General features: G+C 43.1%; 2 protein-coding genes across 2 annotated transcripts in view; one reads left to right on the top strand and one right to left on the bottom strand.

The window, feature by feature from the left end:
• Nucleotides 1–267: 267 nt before the first annotated feature.
• Nucleotides 268–2,970, top strand: chst2b (carbohydrate (N-acetylglucosamine-6-O) sulfotransferase 2b). Its single transcript, XM_068581852.1, has one exon. It carries the CDS (start codon nucleotides 798–800, stop codon nucleotides 2,193–2,195), a length of 1,398 nt encoding a protein of 465 aa, XP_068437953.1. The 5' UTR covers nucleotides 268–797; the 3' UTR covers nucleotides 2,196–2,970.
• Nucleotides 2,971–5,074: 2,104 nt separating this feature from the next.
• The window catches only part of LOC137788812 (sodium/hydrogen exchanger 9-like), a 52,047-nt gene continuing 35,919 nt past the window's right edge, over nucleotides 5,075–21,202 (bottom strand). The window contains exons 13-16 of the mRNA XM_068581920.1: nucleotides 11,833–11,878; nucleotides 10,249–10,304; nucleotides 5,358–5,463; nucleotides 5,075–5,275 (exon numbers count right to left, since the gene is read on the bottom strand). Coding sequence (XP_068438021.1) covers nucleotides 5,075–5,275; nucleotides 5,358–5,463; nucleotides 10,249–10,304; nucleotides 11,833–11,878 — 409 coding nt within the window. The remainder of the gene's footprint in view (nucleotides 5,276–5,357; nucleotides 5,464–10,248; nucleotides 10,305–11,832; nucleotides 11,879–21,202) is intronic.

Here is a 21,202-nt window from a genome sequence, read left to right as displayed (position 1 = left end):
GAAGGGTGGAGCATGGTCACAAGGAGGCAGATAGTGAGGTAGGCCTCTGTGAAACACAACAACAGCATCATTCCCCACAGTCTACCATTGCTGCGATCTGTGGGAGCCAGGGTCGAGTCTGCAGCGAGACGGACGCGCGGCGGATCCAATGGCGCAGCTCGCTGACGCACGACGCCCGCCACTCGGGCCAATCGCGTCCCTCTGTGGGCGGGGCCTTGTCCTCGTATTCTGATTGAATCGGTCTAGTTTGTATTAGTTGGACGAGCGGAGCAGCACGAAGAGCGAGGGGAGCCTGCCGCGAAACACTGGCCGTCCACTGATCCGCTCGGGCAGGCGCGGAACGATGCGAGCTCCGGAAAGGCGCGCCAACTCGTGACGGTTCCATTGTCCGCGATGCCGGAGGAGTCTTCGCAGGCGGCATTTACCAGGATGCATCAGATGGCAACTGCGCAGGGATGCCTTCGCTGAACGTGGACAAAAAGGGCGTCTGTTACAATGATGAAGGCTTCTTCCTTTTTGTTGTGAACACGGGCCACCCGCAGAATCACTGCAACGCTCGCCATGGTCAACTTCCACGCTCGTCTCATCCCTTCCTCTGAAGAACATTGCGCAGTGCAGTGAAAACGGGATATCGTGTTGTGGATTTTGAATTGCTGGTGAGTATATTACCTAATGAGCGGCTATTCAACTGGGCATCAAGTCCCAGCGTAGACTGTATACATCCTGCAGAGTGTCGGTACACAGTCGATGTAAGGAGCTTTGTCCAGTGGTGAGAGAGCCACTCTCCGAGGGTACAGATGAGAGGCAAACAATACCATCAGCCACTGAAGTTGACAGCGCCTTGGGAGAAGGATGCTGGCTTTGGGAGGAAGCTTAAAACCTACAGGAATCATACCAAGATAATAGCGCAGCCTGGGATCGTGATGAAAGTCCTCCGCAGGAAGAGGATTGTGTTATTCATGGCCTACTTCTTGCTGCTGGTCCTCACCATGCTCAACTTGGCTAATTATAAATGGACTAAAGAGCCTCAGCAGTGTAATCATCAGATGAGGAGCACCACTTATCAGAGCAGATCTGACATTCGCTTCCTCTACAGGCCCTCTTTGGCCAAAAAGAGACAGCTCATCTATGTTCTGACCACCTGGAGGTCGGGCTCGTCCTTTTTCGGGGAGCTTTTTAACCAAAACCCTGAAGTGTTCTTCTTGTATGAGCCGATGTGGCACATCTGGCAGAAACTGTACCCGGGCGATGCCGTGTCTTTACAAGGGGCAGCCAGGGACATGCTGAGCTCCTTATACCGCTGTGATCTGTCTGTTTTTCAACTTTACAACAGCCCCGGGGGCAAGAATTTTACTTCCTTGGGACTATTTGGGGCCACCCTCAATAAAGTGGTGTGCTCCTATCCCCTCTGCTCCGCCTACAGGAAAGAGGTGGTGGGGATGGTGGATGATAAGGTGTGTAAAAAGTGCCCCCCTCAAAGCCTTAGACTGTTGGAGGAGGAGTGCCTCAAATACAGCACCATAGTCATTAAAGGGGTACGCATTTTGGACGTTAACGTGTTGGCCCCACTCATGGAGGATCCATCCTTGGATTTGAAGGTGATCCACCTGGTAAGAGACCCGCGGGCAGTGGCCAACTCCAGGATCAAATCCAGACACGGCCTGATAAGGGAGAATTTACAGGTGGTCCGCAGCAGGGATCCGAAACTGCGCCGGATCCCTTTTGTGGATCCCGGTCACAAAGCCAACAAGAAGGATGGCGCCGACTACCACTCCATAGGAGCCATGGAGGTGATCTGTGACCGCACCTCCAGGACTTTGAGGACTGCCTTAAACCCACCCAGCTGGCTGAAGGGAAAGTACATGGCGGTGCGGTACGAGGACCTGGTGGAGAACCCAGTTAAGACCCTGAGGAACATCTACCGCTTCGCCAACCTCACCACCAACCACGACATCGAGTCGTTTGCACTGAACATGACCAACGGCTCCAGCTCCTCCTCGAAGCCATTCATAGTGTCGTCCAGGAACGCCACACAGGCCGCCAGTGCATGGAGGACAGTGCTCAGCATTCAACAGATCAAACAAGTGGAGGACTACTGTCACCATGCCATGTCTGTTTTAGGGTACGAAAGAGTCAGAACAGCCGGGGAGGCCAAGGACTTGAGCAAATCGCTACTGACTTACTCCAAACTGTGAAACCCGACTCTCCACCAAAGACCTTTTAATTTAATGTTCATTTTTGCATCGAGTGCCGTTTCCTCTTATTGTGGAATTAAAGCTTTACTTTAACTCAGTGTTGGAGGAGCTGCGCTGGCCACGTTTGGAATGTATCATGTTTCTCTCTGTTGTGGTATTTGAAGGGACCACGTCTTTTATACTGGAATATTGGATGTGTGCGACGATGTACGGCCTGTGAACAATGACTTAATTAGTGAAGCTGCAACAATGGAGAAAAAAAAACAACAACTGTATAATTCATGTATCTTGTTATGATGACACTTCAAAGTGAATATTTTGAGGTTATTTTTGAATGTTCAAAACCTTACAAAAAAAAAATGTTTTTTTTTTTCTTCCAGTCTCCATACTGTCTGTAAAAGTGAAAATAGTTGATGACAGAAAAACAAAGAACTGATTCAAAAAAAAAGAAGAAGCTCATTGCTAATGTTTATTTGTATGATCTGGTTAAAGTCAGAGACAATCAATACATTGGTTTGTTGATGTGCCATAGGTAGAGGTGTGATGACTAGGCTACATCAGAACAGCAGTAGTGCTCTTTCTAGATTTAAAAAAAAAAGAGGATGTTTGTTTTTATTTCTTGTCACCAAATCCTCGTAGGATGATATCATGCACTGTGGACAATGTCATAACTGTGGAGCTGGAGAGTCTCTCTCAGTGTAAGCAGTCTGTTCTACCATTTCAAATGTTTACAATTGCTTGCTCTTATAAAAACACATGATCTGGGAATATTGCATTGAGTAAAGTTATGTTATTAACATTTTTTTTTTTATCACATATTAGGTTTGTAATCATTTTGCTCTTCATAGATATGAGGCGTTTCAAGGCATCTCTCGGTTTAGTGCATTGTGCTGGAAGAGCATCACACATGTTGCTTCTTCCTACAACTTAAAGTTGCCCTGTGGAGTTTCTGTTTGCATTCAGTGTTTCTCACCCGAACACACCATGTGTATCCTCCAGGGCCGAGAAGTTCAGTGCATTTTCTTCCTTATAAAATAATTGCAAAGAATGAAACCATCAATCATAGTTACCTCTTCTACCTGGTGATTCCTCGTTGCCGGTAGATCATATAAAAGCATTGCTCTGTAATGTTATTCGTGGTGAAACTCTCCACAGGGTACCTTTTAAGTATGTCATAAAAAGTGTTATTCATTATAGTCAGAAATACTATTCATTAGTTGGCAGGGGTCATTATTATCCACAGGATGTCAGAGAATTGGCACAAAAGAGGAAATACTATATATATAGTATATAATATCAAATCACTTGAGTAGAGAGATTAAAGTTAGAGACACTTCATTAAAACTACAACAAAGCTGAATTTCCACTTCAACTCCATCTAGATTTTGACAAGATTGGCTGAGGTTTAGAGATGTGATCGCACTTCACTGAAACAGTGCAGAAAAATGTGGTTTGTGATGCTCAAAAATGACACTTGAAAAGCTCAATAGGCTTTTTTTTTTTCTCAAAAAGGTTCCACAGACACGGCGTAAGCCCTTGTGAGCAGCTTGGTTCCCTCAGAGATAAACGCTGGAGCTGGTGGGCGTTCTTCAACGAGTACTTCTCAATGAAAATATATATTTTTTTTCTCTTCACCAGAAGTAACTCATATGTAGAATGAGACATTGAGGTTTGATACTTTGAGCATCACTGACCAAAAGATGCATTGTGACGCCTACAGGTGACGTCTTCCAATCAGCAAATCACACCAACAACTTGTTACTTGATTGTACTCGGAATTAGACCGACAATAAGAAATAAGACAAAAGATACCTGTGTTTGTTGGGGTAACTGTTTCTTTATGGATTGAACGAAAGCTTGAGTGTCTCCGTCTGAGGACTCATGATGCCGAGTTGCTGTCTTTCAGTCTCAGAACAAAACTGAATACAAACATCTTTGCAAACAAAGGAGAATGCATTGTATGTCTCTGCATCAATTGAGGACTGAAACAGGAGCGTTATATTAATACATTCATGCATTCACAACATAAAATGGAAAGCCCTCACTTCAAGGACAACGACTGTATTAACAGTCTGCATAGTCGCGAGGCCTAACCTTCACCGATCAAGTGTGTGCAGTACACAACTGTTTCACACAAGGCGAATGGGACCCAGAGATTTACAATGATTTACTCAGAAAGCAGCAAAGTCCAACCTATAAAGAATTCAGAGGAAATGCTGTTAATATGATTTAGCATTTTTGAATTATTTCAACCAGAAAACAATGCATTCAAAGTTTAATAAGGAGTTGGGGAAGAGCCAAGAAAAGTTGGCAGGAAAATATAATTTTAGCTGATGAAGGGGAATTTTATAGCCTTCAATTCTGGAGCAATTCTTCCTGAAGCGTGAACCGAGACCGCATTCAACCACTAGAAAGCTGCTTCACGGGCAACCATGTGTGACTTAACAAGTTGTATTGTAACCAGAACTGTTGAATTATAATATCGCATGCTGTGTGAAAAGTACACTGAGCACACACAGGTCAGTTTCCGCCTCCTGTTGTGTTAAACATGAGGCTCCACTTAAAGGCAGGATTAGTCTTTCCATTTCAAGTTATTAAATTCCTTGAAACTGGAGCAAAACAAGCCAAGAAAATCAGCAGCAGAGCTTCAGGAAGAGCATTGGCCTTTGTAATTTGTCCTTCTGCGAGTGTGTCGAAGCGTGCGAGTCAGCACAAGGGGAGAGCGTGACCTTTCGGGAACCGCTGTAACGCAGACTCCCGGTCGGCCTCTCTCAGATGCCCCGGGGCCAGTGACCCCCCCCATTCACTGTGGGAGGCAGGGCCTTCGCCTCAGGGCAGCAGGGTCTGACGAGCTCGGAGAGGAGAGCACTCCTGGAGCATCAGGCCTCCCTGGCGAGAGCGGGAGCAGTGCCGAGTCCCAGGTCTCCCTCCAGCAGGTCTCCCTCCAGCAGGTCTCCCTCCAGCAGGTCTTCCTGATGTGCTGATCCAGAGTCACCTCCCAGAGATCCGAGCTGGCTCTCCGTTTTCGCCAGCTCTAAGGTGGAGCCGTCTGGTTCAGTCTCACCCAGATGCTCTTCGTCCTGAACGACAAAGTAGTAGCTTTGATATCCTTCTCTTCTCTGAAGACATTTACAGTGCGCGTTAACACGAGGGAGGTCTCACCTCCTGGACATGGGGGCTGCCGAAGAGTCGGGCAAATACCCCGCAACACTGTGGCAGGGAGTCGGCGAGGGGAGGGCCGCAATGCGTCAGCACCGGCTTCAGGTATCTGTGACCTTGTTAAGTCATAGTGGCAAAGGTGTGGACGTGTCAATGACAAAACAACTGCGAGGAACATTGTTCCTGTTTGGCCTTTTCCAAATCTGGCTTCAGGCCACACAGTTTTAATAGCAATCATTTTAGCAGAACCAAAGTACATCCATCGAGGGACGCATTTAGTGAGGTATGTGACAGTTGTTGTCTTTCCACTGATGTGTTTTAGAGTTCATAAAGAATCATATGGTTTTTTTTTTTTATTTGGGTGAGGGAGAGGGGGTTTATTGTTTAGCCACAGATGTGGGAAGGAAAATCAGGACAGTATTCATTAGACTTGAAAAGATTGGCTAGAGTGAGTCATTATTTTCTCCCGGGTAGCTGTATTTAAGAAATAAAAGCCAACAATAAAATATGCAATAAAGTAAGACTTTCCAGGAGTGGGGGCAGAACTGCAGAGAGATTGACAGATATAATATATGATTTACTTGTAGAAAAATAGGCATCAATGCAATAGGGGTCACTCTTGCACTTGCACTTTGAGGTAAGTGATGATGAATTTAAGTATTGGTTCAGTGTTTCTAATCAGTGTTGAAAGGGCTGTTTTCAGATGTCATGTGCTCTAACAGTAGGTAGCAACATCATAATAACAAAGACATATTGTCTTCTATTATATTATCCTCTTTTCAAGCCAGATTGCTGCACACAATAGCTTGGTGATAGCCGATCTTGTAATACACCTGATTCTGTATCCTTTCCATTACAGACCCTTAAAAATAACGGCACACAAACCAGCTTTCAACTGAAAAAAAAAAAGGTTCTGATAATAATTGCCCCTCTGCGGGCATTCGCACTTTGCTCTCCTTGCGCCTCGTGGAAAAAAAAGACAAAACAATGTTTCATCACTGCTATGATTTCTCTACAAAAAGGCAACCTTTATACCTCAGTGCATATCAGGAATAATGTGGTACTTAGGCAGCACACAAGTACACAATGCTCTGGCATGAGCACATAAAACAAAGAGCAGAGGCAAATTATCTAATATGTTATTTGGCACCAATTTCTATACCCTGTTGTTTTTTTTTTTATCAGCAATATGCACGAGGTGGGAGTGATGGGCCCTATTCTGCCAGCTAACAGGATTTATTTATACATATCTAAAATGAGGGACAGAGAACAAGCAGAGGGCTGATGGATGAAGAGGTAACAAGAGGGAATAATGACTTCCTGGGGACCTGCAGGAATGAGTTGTCTTCATGTCGGCGTGGTGTCCTCCTGTTCCACGCTGGCATAACACCAGTCAGTGTTGGTAATTATAACTGCTAGAGCTGCTTTCTGCTCCTCAATGGTGTCAGGTTGTGTGTGTGTGTGTGTGTGTGTATGTGTAGGAGTGTGTAACGGTGCTGAGGAGTTGTGTGGGGGTAGAAACCCAACTGCCGCCTCAGCATCATCGCAGCAAGCATCACTCCCTCCCTAAATGTAGCACACGTCACCTTTTCCTGACCTCAACCAGGATGAGAGAGACATAGATTGATAGTTATAGATTGTAATTGGCGAATCATATGCCATATGTTTAATCATATTTTATCATAAGATTCTAATCCAAGGATATAATTTATTGGCTGTGACCGTATTTCCATGTTAAACAAATAGTTTGACATTTATTTATCATTTCCTTTCTTGTTATTTTCCTTTAGAACTTGTTAGTGGCTGTATAAAAAAAGAAAAGAAGGATCTAGTTTCATCTTTTTACACGACTTTATACTTCTGTCAGTAGAAGAAAAACATGGGTTAAAAAAAAGTCATAATTATGTTGCAATTTCGACTATCTCATAATTATGACTTTCTAACACATCATTTTTTTTTTATTTTACTGGAGGAAATAGGCTTTCATATTTCTACATTTCAAAAGAGACAAATATTGTACTTTATTTCTCACTCTATTCATCTGACAGCTGCAGCTACTTTGGACTTTGTAGATTCAGATTTGACATATGACTCGTCACCATTTGATCAATACTATGGACATTTATAGACACTGTGACGGTATTATATAATACCACGAATATAGGTAACATGAGAGATTTAACTCCCGAGTCACGTCGCAGACCCATCCAGAGACCAAGCCAACTGCATAATGCAGACGCCCCGGGTGGCCTCTGGGAAGCCAGAGTCAAAACAAAAACAGCGGTTGCCAGCGCCTGAAACCACAGCCTGCAAACCGCTTCAGCAGGAAAGATCAGACGGGCTTTGATGTCCGTCAAAATCACTGCTTAAGAGTAAAATGTTTGTCCTAATGAGCCTTAAAGCCACGCTGACAGGGACACGTTTAAGGAAGCGGCGGTGTGCCTTTAGGACGAGGCGCCGAGCTGAGGTTCAATTACCTGGCAGCCGGTTCCAGGTCGCTCTCACCTGGTCCACATCAAAGCATCTCTATAATAGGCTTTTCCCCCCCCAACAATTAGAAACTATGGCCAGGTTTGTGCCTTTCATCCTGCTCGCAGCTTCTCTCTCTCTCTTTTACACATTTACATGCAGATTTAAATTAAAAAAAAAAACACTGCACACATGATGTTAAATGCACGAACCAACAGACTATGTCGACATCTAACTAAAGCCAAAGAGTGTGTGTCTGTAGTGCATATGGCAACCCACTCTGCAAGGTTGGATGGCAAGCAATGAGTGGATGGATCTATGAAAGGATCATAACGTGAACGCTTGCAATGTGTCATAATATTATATGTGGGGTTTAGCACATTTATCATTATCTGGCTGTCTATCTGACACTCGAGAGTTAGCCTGGCTCTGGCAGATTAAACAAACAAGATGCAACATGTTAGCCTTTATGCTAAGCTGTGGTGTTGAATCTGCTGACTGTCGTTCAGTGTGTATTGTCAGAAACTGTGTAGAAGTCAGATGACCATCATTTTGAAATTATGTCAAGCATTGACCTAAAAACTCCACCAGAAACATTTCATTCAGTACATTTCTGCAAAGACTTTGAGTTTCTTCGTGACAACTTTTAGTCGGTTCGAAGAAAAATGTCACAACTTCTTCAATCGCATTCACCTTTTTTTTTTTGCATTTATTGGGAACTTGAATTGTGTTGAATAAGGACCATTGCCACTAATCCCTAAACAACAATCTATAAAGCAATCCATGAGTGTTTTTGTGAAAATAATAAATTAAAAAAGGTGAGGCAAAAAAATGAAAAGCACAAAATATGAACACAATTCCAAGGATTTTCCTTGGTGAGTCTCAATGTATTCAGTTGTAATGTGAAGCACAACATTTGGTGGATGCGTGACAGAGTTTATCACTCATCTAACACATCCTGTGAAACATGGTGGTGGCAGCATCGTGTTGTGATGAAGCCTTTCAGCAGCATGGCCATGGAGACTTGTGAGAACACAAAGGAACAATGAAGAGGCACTTCAGAATGTTAGACATTAGAGCCGAGAAAGAATATACCGTACGAAATTATCCTTTCCAATAGCTATGAATCACTTAAAGGTAATATTACCAGATCATGCTGTTGACTGCGTGTGAGATGACGTGAAAAGGATCTAGTGAGGCCACGTTGATACGGACACAGACCTAAAAAAAAACCTGAGGCTGCTGAAATTGTTCTGAGAAACTAAATTAAAAACTGATATGCATTTTTCAATATAGAATGTTTTGACAGTAATTTCATTGTATTTCATGTATCCTGTCAACAAACAACTTCAGAGGAGTTAAATACCGTCTAAAGACTCTGTAAAGACTAGTGCCATTACCTCACAAGCTCTGCTCTTTCTAATTAGTGTCACACTGTTATTATAATCAGAGAAAACTGTCTGCAAAAGATTTAGATATTTAACTTGTTGACTCAAGACTGACTTGACGTCACACAAGATAATTATTTCCATAAACAGCTCCATTTCGCCAAAACCTCCAGTGCTAAACCTGCTCTCTTGCAAATTTTCCAAAACACACTGAGTGCTTATTGATTTAATTATAATAATAATCCTATACTGCATATCCCCTAATAGCAATTCACTTTAAATTCACTTCTCAAAAACAAATAATCTACGATCAAATATTAACACAGTCATGCATGATTCGACTGCAGACGGACATTCATTGTTTTGTAGTGATAGAGTCCATAAAATAAAATGATGTGCTCCCACCGAGCACCCGGCCAGGTCACAAGGCCGTTAAGTGGTCAAATTAGATTACCTTAAACTTAATGAAGTCCGCATGAGGCCAAGACTGTATGCTTAATGCCAAAATGATTTAACTTCCCTTTCTGCTTACAGGATTCCAGCGTGTAGCCAACAGCAAGTAAATTAGAGTACATTACTTTGGGGAATACCCTTACTTGTTATACGAAAATATAAATATTACTTGCATGTCTGTCGCCATGACGGCTCCGTCCAAAACTAACAAAACCAGGTTGTGGTTTTACCCCCTGTAAAACCTTGTGTGTTTTTTTTTTAACGCACTTTTGATATTGAACGACACGACTTGTGGTTATAGCCATGATTGCGGTTTCCTTTATGCTGCGCACTAAACTGTTTCAAAAACATCCCTCACATATGCGTAAATAGACCCACCACGCATCTGAACTAGTTCATGAACTTCCTGTTTGTTCTGCCATCACAGTACATAAGGGGCTTTCTTCACATCCCCCTGAAATGAATCGCTCTGCTCTTTTCCCTTGTACTCACTGCATGGTACTTCTCCACAGACCAGTGCATTAACCATTGTGCGATTGAGCAGATGTGAGAGTGCTTTTGAGAAGAAAGCAGTGAAAGGATACTTGTAGTCCAGACGGTGCCACAGGCCTCCTGATGCGTCTGGGCTCCCTGTAGCAACCTGTAGAGACCATGAGAGAACCACTGTTACTCATTGATACATTAAGACCCTCTGGGGTGGCTATACATGCTGCCTGATGGAGAGGCTGAAAGCCTGCACCCCTGGATAGTCAGCGGGGCCGTATCCGATGACCTCAGCTTTTACAAGTGGGACCAGGGGCCCTGTGCTTCGATAGGAAAATCTTGTTCGAAAAAAAAAAAACATCAGCGTCCCAAGAGGTCCCCCCCCCTCGCTACAGTGTGAACACGCCCCCCGGCAGTGGGCAAGGTTACATTATGGATTACCATAAGAAAGAGCCAGAGAGTTGGCCTCACCTCTCCCCTGAGATCCCCTTCCAGCCCTGACCTGCCATGCTGCCTATTCGGTCTATCCCTCTGGCCTCGTGATGCCAGCGAGCTGCCCAGACCACGACCCATTCACAGCTTGCTGATAAGCCAGGGCAAATAAGAAGATGAAAGAGAGCTGCTGGGAAGCACTGATGGAAAAGTGGGACGGGGGAGTGTGTGGGTGGGTGGACGTACCCACACGACAAAAATGCACACTCAGGAGTGCCTGTGTGCTGGCAAGTGTGTGTCATTTAGCAGGAAGCGAGGAGTGCATTCCTCCTCTTGAACCTTTCTCACTTTGATGTCATGCAGTCTTAAAATAAACAACAGGGCTGAGATTAAAGGGTAGAAGCTTTATGTGTGAGTGGAAGAGTGGCAGAATGTACTGTAAATCCTTGCAGTGCACGGTACGTGTAGAAATGCTGCATATTGTTGCCCCTGTGATGTACAGTGTGAGAAAAACAAGACATTTTAAAACACTCTGTAGCAGTAGTCAAGCCCGTACAGATTCAGCATGTGACGCAGTAGAGCCTGCAGCACTTTAATGGTAATTAAAAATAGCTCTTAACCAAATGAAGTTTCAGTGGGTTTTAATGTGACCGCGCCTCTCTCACTTAGTTCAGTTCCCTCCAGTGGGGAGAGCTGTAAAGCTGGCAACTAAGCAGAAAGCACATTTTACTGTACTCGATCCTGTATACATATAATCCCTTCTGTAAACAGCAATGACGACGACTATGTACACTTCCACTATTGTGACAATATTCAGGATTGCATATGGCTCCGGGAAACATCATATTCCGGTAAAGAAATGAATCAGGGAGACTGTATTCTTACAGACAAACCAGCTGGCCGATGTTGGAAAACTTTGAAAATATACACATTTTCTCCTGCCGTTTCATTTATCCATATTTTGACGTGATAAACGATGTCAGGGCATCGACCCTGCTCGTTTTCTACTAGTATCTGTAATTTCTCTCTTCATATTTTGGGAATCAGCTAATCATTTTTTTTTTAACTTTAATGTATACTGGCAGATCCTTTGTTTTCTTATAACAAATGTAATTATAGAAGATACACCTTGTAGAATAGTTGTGGCGCTGCAGATTCAAATACATTTCAATGCCAGGGAGGACGAAGACGGCAGCAATAAACAGAGTGGATAAAACACGGATTACTGAACCGTGACAATAAGGTGTTTTTACCTCAAGAGAAAGATCCTCTGGATTTCCATTTGCATCCACATCCACTCTGTAGGAAATGAAAACAGCACAGTCAAACCCTGTCTCAATACCACACAATGAAGAGGAGACACAGACACATCCCAGGGGGTTGATTCTCCACCACATCCTTAAAAGTCAGTCGAGCGATGCAATGAAAGTGAAAGTCAGCGTGGAGACAGTTTGAACATGACCTTTCAAACAGTTTCATCGAAACCCGCCTCGTCTTCAACATGATACCTGGAAAATGTCAGCCGAGTAAACCTCTGATTATGGACAAACGACGTCGCAATAATGCCCGATATTCCTGTCGAGGCGTGCGCCACGCACTCTGCTGCTGCGGGCCGGCTGGAGCAACGCCATATATAACCCTGAATCCGAAATCAAAAGGGGGTCAGGACCACTTTGTTGCATGTTCTGAAGATTGCATGATGGTAATTTATGATACAGTTTTCCCCGCTTGACACCCGCAATCTATCATGTGTCATTACACAACAGCCACACAAGTAAAAAGCTCCATTCAGAACACTGAAAGTGTAAAATCTCCCACATAGCTTAGTGGGATGCTGTCAATGTTCGTTTCAACAGGTCAGCAGTTACCTCTAATAGCCTAGCATTACCGCCGTAAGGCTCAGGACATTTCGAGATAGCCGACCACTATCACAGTGCAGAGTGCGGTGTGAATGTGCTGACACGCAAGCCTTTCACTGGGAAGCTCCTGCATCAACACAACAGAGGAGATGCCGCGACAACTTCAACGTGCAGATTTGTGACTTGGCTGCATTCCCTCCACACTCCGGTGTTTATTTCTCCATCTCGGATCATTCCTCTTGTTGTTATCGGTTCTCACATTTCAGGTTTCGTCTTTGTTTTCGACCGCAGAGTATAAATTGAGGGTATTTGGTTTGCACTGCGCCTCTGAGGAGGTCCGTTCATATATAAGATATAAAAACATCCTGTACATTGTAATACTTAGCCCATCAAACCCTTCATCATTGAGTAATTTCCCTTTATTTGTTTTCCATCATCTGTCCCGGTCTCCTACTCTATATTCACTCCACCCAGCTTCTGTCTCTTCCTGTTTTTTCCCCCTTTAAGTTCCTCTCTGCACCATCTTTATCTGAATCACATCCATCTTTGTCCCTTTTTCTTCTTCTTTTGTACCAAAGAGATTTCGAAAAATCTCTCTGTCGGTTCTTCGCTTTCATTGTCCTCCACTTTCCTCTACTCAACATCAGATCACTCTTCCTCCCTTCATCACCTCCTCCTCTTATGACTGTTTCTGTGTCTCCTCCTACCACCAGCTCCCTGCCATTGTCTTTATTTTCTGCCCACCACATGTATCTATTCTTCTTGGCAGAACAGCAGAGAGAGAGAAAGAGATGCACCAATGTTGAAATAGTGCTGAAACTGCAATGGGATAAAGGTGAGGAAAAAAAAGAAAAAAGATTTGAGATCTTTTTTTTTTTTTTTTAGAATGCAAAGTTATTCCAGATCTGCACTGGAGCAAGTTGTTTGGGTGCAAAGTGTTTTGGCAAACCCTCTCGGGTTCGGGAACAGGCTGTGACAGGCTCAAACGGCCGGCACTATGCACAGCACATCGCCTTCAGCTGGTGGGATACATTCCAGCGCGACAGACAGGCTCTGTCACTGAGATAAGCAGATAGAAAAAGGAAAGGGCAGATAAGGTGTGAGTCGGAAAAAGGAACACGAGCTGAGGGTAGTGCAAAAAAAAAAAAAAAAGAATAGGGGTGGAGGAGAGCACAAATAAGAGAATGAGTTCCAGTTTCCTGAACATGATGGTGAGTGAGATAGTCTGCAGTGACATGAGAGTGACAGAATGAGTTGGTGCTGCTGGTGAGCGTGTTCCAGAGGGAGAGAAGATGGTGATTTTGGTGACTTTGTGAGTGAACGATTGACTCGCGGAGGCAGGACAAGACAGCCAGAGAGAGAGACAGCGAAAGAGACATGAAAGAGAATATAAAAGAGCTTTCTCTCAAAAGCATCGAAGCCAGAGAGGAACAAGGAGAAAAAAAAGAGGCAGGGCGTGTTTGCGCGTGGGACGACAGTTTTGTGTATCGTGTCTTGGGGAGAATGTGTTGCAGTCAGCCCAGCCGGCGCTCACGTTTTAAGATTGATACGACCCCTGTGAGCTGTTACGCGGATTCTGCACACACTGACACTCAATAAAGAAAAAAAAAATCAAGTGCAATGTTATCTCGCAACTCTGAACGCTGGTGAGTTCACAGAAAACTAAATCTGCAACTCAGTGAAAGTGAACAGCCTGAGGCACACGCTGGGAGAGGAAAGACAGCGCAACGGAAGAGGAAAGTCTGTATCTTTGCATACATTTATAGTAACTGCTGGGTGCCAGACAACAGCTGAGTCACAATTACTTTTGTGATGAGCCTCCACAGAAGTATGCGGTCCTCCCATGGCCTAGTTACCTCCCAAAATGAGGTGGAGTCCACTATTCTGCAGGGAAATCAAACCGCTGGCTGCAATAAAGCACAGTTGGAAGAGAAATGCACAATACAGGAACTCAATCTTCCGCAATCTGGCAACATTGTGCGTTTAAGTTGTGGCTGCTGTCCTGCCAGTATCTGCAGCTTCCAGAAGCAACGTCGATACTTCCTTTTCAGTTAATGGGCTCTTTATGTGCTGATACAATCTCCTTGTGCTGAGCTTCGCTGGGACTAAAATGTCTGGTCACGTTCCAGGATGACAAAGCGCTCTGCACAGGGCCTCCACTCATGACTCATCCAGGCTTTTGGGGAATGTTGCTATTAATACAAACACAGTTGAAGTTTTCTATGTTTGGGCTTTTTTTTTTTTAAAAGATGGATATCTTTTCACTACATTTATATTGTCTAGTGCATTTAGTGCCAAAAAAAGGATGAAATTGCACTCCAAGATGGATGGAGAAAGCACTCAGGGTCACCCATAAACACCTCCTTACGAGCACATTTAAATTACTCTACCTCACAGAATAGACGAAGAGAAAAATAACTTGGCCATGAGCAGCGATGCAGCTTGTGTGTAGGTGTGTGTGTGTGTGTGTGTGTGTGTGTGCGCGCACATACATGTTTGCCTGTGTCTCTGTAGAATTGTCATCACAGACAGTAGTGGGCTGGTAAAGCTGTGCTCTATAGGCGCACTACACAGGGCCTCAAGAGAAGACATCACAACATCAGAGACATGTTAACTACTTTGCACATACGGCTCATTTAGAAAACATCGCACCTTGGAGGCAGTCCACGGGTAGTAGTTAACATGGAGGCGAAACAGTTCCCTCGCAATTGTTTCCTCAGGAGGAGAACACCTCCTCTGGATGTGATTAGCAGTACTAGTTAATACACGTTCAGATGAGTTCAAGTACTCAAGTAGCGTACACTCAGGCGGGCTGAATCAAGTTGCGACGCTCTGCTCTGCTGTGCTCACTCTGAGAGAGAGAGAGAGAGAGAGAGAGGATGAGAGAGAACTAGACGGCGGAGCACAGAGAGATGGAAACGGGGGACAAAGACAGTGAGAGTCTCACAGGGAACGTGTTTGCGCAATACTGAGAGTTTGGACAAGAGGAAAGCTGGAAGTCATCATCCCAGTTTCCTGTTAGCGAATCCTTTTTGGTTGTGCTTCTCACCAGAGATTTACGTGGATTTCCTTTTCAACAGCATATGTGGATATATATATATATATATATATATATATATATATATATATATATATATATATATATATATATATATATATATCAAAAAGGGACAAGGGAGAGTGGTATAACTGTTATGACTGGCATATCAGTGAAATAATGCGAATCTGGCTGAACTGTTTCCCACGCAACATGGATTTAAATGGCCACATTGAATTAAGGTGCATTTCAAGCGCAATCAATAAGAACACATTTATCTGCAGACGCTGTACGCAGGGCAATAGTTGTCGCAATATATGGCAATACAAGCGACATCTTTTATCTCCTCAAAAAGGCGACATGTCGGTGACTGTGCTGAATATGCTCCGGGAACAAGTCGCTCGAGCAGTCGTGTAGAAAAGAAGAAAGAGTCCACAATGCTGACATCAGTGCCTGCAGTGAATCAGACCCTGACTGCAAGATCTCCCCGTATTGACTGAAGTGATGAGAGTGAGTGATAAGAAAAAGCATCAGTGCAAGGACTTTATAAAAGGTAGAACTGTGCATTAATGCAAAGTCAGGGCCCAAACTGTTGAGATAGACGACTTCCAAGGAGCATTGAAGTACATTTGAATATGTAATTGAACAGTTTGCCGTAATGACACGTTTCTTTGATTGCTTATAATTTCCTATAAGACAAACCTTAGAGAGCATCAGGAAATATTTATAGCTGTTGTCTACAGTGTATTATTTATAACCGTAGTATCGGTATAACCATTGTATTAGTATGTATAACCGTATTGTAAGAGTGTACTCTTTTGTATACTATTTATGAAAAGAACTGTCAATCAAATTGTGGTTGCGACACGAAGAAGACATTGAATCTGTGATATCTAAACCACAAACATTTCACCCAAAACAAAATCCTGATGTTGCACTGTAGATGTTGGGAAAATGTGGATCACACACACACACACACACACACACACACACACACACACACACACACACACACACACACACACACACACACACACGCACACAAATACAGTGTCAGCTGTGTAGTGAGCTAAGCTCTTAACTTCCACCATGTATGAAACACTGTCTCTACAACCCCAAGTAACAAGTAACAAGAATTTTAATAGTTAATGCCCTCAACTCCAGACAAATAAGAATTAATATCCCAGCATCTAACTGCATTTCAATCACATTCTTTTGTAAATATATGAAGAACATTTTACAATTTTAGGTCATAATGCAAAGCTTTGCAAAAGATGTGTACTGCATGAGGTACTGAGTGTTACAACTCAGCACTGGATATGGAAATAAAACAAAGAGCAATATCTCATAAGCTTTCCTTCCTTTTACTGCAGTGTTACAAAAGAACAATCCATATATGGCCAAGTCTCTGACTGCAGTATTTAGGTCAATCTACTGAAACCTAGAGTGAGAGTCCCACTCTCTCTGCAGCTTTAACCTAAATTTCATATCACTAGAGCTGGTATAAAAATACAATTGGCACATGCCTGTGTGTGTCTGTGTGTGTACAAGTGAGTGTGTGCGTGTGCTCTCACGTGCACGTGCAAAAGTGATATTAGTCAAACTTCCATCTGTGCTCGTTGCAGTGGGCTGCAACGCATTTACACGCTTCATTGTCTCAGAGATAATGTCTTTTGGCAGATATCTCATTGAAGCAGACGTCTAACCTGCCACATTCCACACTGATGAATGATCACCCACTCAACAGCGGTCCAAAAATCATGTTATCATGCCTGTTGTTTAATCTGAGGTATGAAGGATAATTATGTAACGCCGTCTTAGACATCGCAACTACTTACAGAACTAAAAACAGTCATTACTTTTGACATTGACACTGTTTTGAAATTGACTTGAGCGATATTACAACTTCCAGTAATTTAAATGTATTTTTACAATTTATTTATCATGACTGACAGAAAGGCTGTAAATAAACCAGAGTGAGCCATATTTATTCTGACAATTTGATCTATTAAGTGATACATTATTCATGTGCCATTGTATTTACAGTATGCAGTGAGAACTCGTAAAGCTCAATGTTATCAGTATGTTCGTATGTTAAACCATACAAGAAACAAAGTGTAAGGAGAGCTAGGCTCGCTGTTTCCTTTCATTTCTTTGTGCTACGCTCAGCCAACTGGCTGCAGCTTCATATTTAATTGACAGGTATGAGCAAAATTAATCTTCTCATCTAACTCCCGGCAATAAAGAGGATGAACGTACTTGCCAAAATGACCAACTATTTGTTTATTGCTGTTGTCTATAAGCAGATATTGACTTATATTTTTTCATTTTGCACGTGCAACTACAGCCATCATGCATACAGCATACATGAATGTATGAAAAAAGTGCATTTCTTATGGCGACGTGGGGTATAGAAACAAAAAGAAATTTTAACTTATCAGTAATTTACTACTTTTCTGCTTTAGTGTTGAAGGTACAGCACTTTAGATCAAAGATACTAAGTATACTTTGCAACTTTCTTTCCTTGTATCATGTCTTTGCTGTAGGGATCATACTGTGCTACATGTATGAGATTTAAGGTGAGAAACAACGCAAAAAACTGTAATAACACGGTAACAGATCTCAGTTTGAGACTCTAGTATATTGTCTCACTGTGTCAACAGCTGGGGAAGAAGACACCCCTCCACCATGGAAGCTGGCAGCCATCAGTGTTTCAAACGGTGTCACTTTATCAGGAGGGGAGTCTTTTAGCATTTCAGCCAGCTGGATCCCTGTGGACAGACGGGGACAGTTGGGAGGCTGTGGAGGCTGCGGGAGCCAAAGATATTTTCATCACACAGAATTCATTTCCCTTCTCACGACGATCACCTGGATGGCTCAGCACGACACAGGGAAATGGCCTAAATTTAGCCTGGTGGAGTCAGCGGGACATGGAGTAAGTATTGGCTAGATAGCACCAGATGATAACATTTATCAAACTAGTATTACATCGTCTTCAAACAGGCAACTAAGTGTTGAGTTACAATTTGATTTGAGTGACAAACCACAAACAGCCCTTGATTTTATTACATTATTTTGTTCATTTTGCAATGTTTTCAGACTGTGCACGATTTTTTTTAAATGAAAGAATGTGAAAAATGTTCATTATCTAAAGAAGTTGGTACTACTTAGTCTGATTACTTGCAGCGATGGACTATGAGATATTACTTTTGAAGAAAAGAGCTACAGCCACCAGCCCACCAGTTTTGACGGTGCAGATTTACTGCCTTTAAGAAAGAATATTACTTTTGACAAATATATTACTAATTAGCTATATTGCCAGCTCAAAAGCTCAAATAAAAAACATTTGACCATTGGCATGCAATCAAAGCCATGCAATACAAACGTACAATATCTCTTTAAATGACATACATTGCAATGGAGAAACAAGGATTCAAGATAGGATTTGATACATTCACATAATACACTTAACTTGACATTCATTTATTTAGGTGGGTCTTTCTTTTATGTTTTGCTGTTGTCCATAACTGTGCCGGTACTCCTGTCTGTGGCTGTGCTGACTGCTACCGTAAGAAATACACCGACTATAAAGGAGTACCTCGTACAGCTCCACTTCAAGAATTCCAATCTTTCCCTTTAATTGTGTGAAGTTTGCCAGAACTATTAATGACTGTGTAAAAGTCTAAGCCGTGCACAAACATGGACGCCGATGCCAAAGTCTCTCAGCCCCAGTCCAGCCCTTGTTGAATTGCTCTAAAACCTCAAGCTGTTTAATGATTTTTAATGACGAGCAAAGTGTTTCAACTGAAAATACAATAATAGCTTGTTACATTACTGCTCACTGATGTGAGTAATGTGCACGGCGCACTGGGAAATCATAATGACAAGGTGGTTGTGGTCAGTGGAAAACCAACCAATTTCAAAAACAAGATTGTTGATGAAGTTTCCAATAGCTGGACTCGACTGATAGCAGTTGCCTGCAGGTCTATTGTAGCTCCCACAGAATAAATCCCTTTTTTAATGGCTTTATTTCTCCATCCTGTTATTTGATATAAGTACAATTGTCTCCTTTTGATAACGCTGGTGAAACTCTTTCATGGTTGGCTCTGAGGTCTTGATGCCGAGTTTCATTTTTGGACAGTGTTACATCTTTGTTGTAGAGAATCAAGGATGGTATGTGCTGGTGTCAGGAGAATCTCAAATAATGGATTATTAACATGATGATGCAGTTGCAACAACGGTTGCCTTTTCTTGTGTGTTATATATGGCACTGGGCTAATGGCGCACTGTTTCCTGCTGCATAGCTCACTGGAGGGATGTCCTTGTCTTTTTTTCCTACAGGAAAATGGCCTGCTTTTGTTTTTTTTTTGTACATCTCCTCAAGCTTAAAAGAGACAAGTAAATTAAAGCTGCTCTAAATCGAGCCTTGAGAAAGGGGAAACCGAGACCACTGTAACATTTTTCAAGTGGAACTGACACAGTAAGATGGCGAGAGATGACAGGATGGGTTAGAAAATATGAGGAAATTGTATTTCTGAGTGTCTGCTGCTGCAGCCGCTCGCTGTTCAGGATGACTATTAGTCGAATCTGCCAGATGAATTAATGTCAAGCCACTGTCTCACGACCCCCAGGGCTTGATGCTGGTAAAATGTCATGTGTCTGTCCATCCACACATGCATTTGTTGCAGTTACTTAAGTGATCAGAAACAGTTGATTTGGACAAGGATATAATCAGCCGACCTTCTTCCACCTGCTCACTCATCTGCTGCATCATCACTCTCCCTCCCATACTAACACAGTCTTCACAACTCTGCTGCTGTGGGGGATATTGTTCTCTATATGTAGGTGCTGATGAAATTTTGAGCGCGAGTGTTGAATTATTTAAGAGGGAGGATTATAAAAGCAGCTTCTTGGCGCGTTGCTAGTGGGTATGAATCGATATGAGCCCCCTCCCATCGTCCCCCCCCCTCCTTTTTTTTTTGGTCCCTGAAACAGACCCTCTGAACAGAAGTCCAGACACATGGCCACGGGATACAGCAGACTGGACAGCCAGATGCACTGTGCCAGTGCGTGCAAGAGGCTTGATGAAATACAGTACAAGAGAAAGCCAGTTTAGAAAGAGGATGGGATTGTGCATCTGTGTGTGTCTTTGCATGTGTGGCTGACAGAAGGGCCTAATTCAGACTGACCACATCTACAAGAACAGATGGCCAACTCAAAGCCTGCCAAGTCTATTCTTCTTTTCCTCTGGGCCCACAGTCCAAGTCAGAGGGCCACACACACACACACACACACACACACACACACACACACACACACACAGATGTAGAGCATGCACACACATACACACACACACACACACTACACGCCAACATATCTGTGGGTGAAGTCTGACCCTTAGCTATAACCGTTTCTTATAGTAGCCTTCGATGCAGATTTGATTTCATGGGCATGATTTGTGCAATGCCGATGCTCGGAGGCTTTCTCGGCTGAATAAATGACCATCATTCAGCACTCACTCTCTCGTTTCACTTGATTGTTTTATAGAGAGTTAGTTTATGTCCATTTTTCTCTCAGTCCCCCTCCCTCTTTTCGCTCTGTGTGTGCTCATTCGCCTGAATCATTAATTCCGCCTTTCTTTTCTCATCTGTGTATTGGGAGTCTGTGTTTGGCCGACGCTGTTGTTCTCTCTTTGGCAAAGGATTTTCTGCCTCAAGAACAAGCAGT

This window comes from Clinocottus analis, unplaced genomic scaffold (assembly GCF_023055335.1).
Source record: "Clinocottus analis isolate CAN_PGR_092001 unplaced genomic scaffold, fCliAna1.0.p SCAF_18, whole genome shotgun sequence".
Taxonomy (NCBI): domain Eukaryota; kingdom Metazoa; phylum Chordata; class Actinopteri; order Perciformes; family Cottidae; genus Clinocottus; species Clinocottus analis.
The sequence above is the reverse complement of the archived record's forward strand: the minus strand, read 5'-3'. Positions and strand labels throughout refer to the sequence as shown.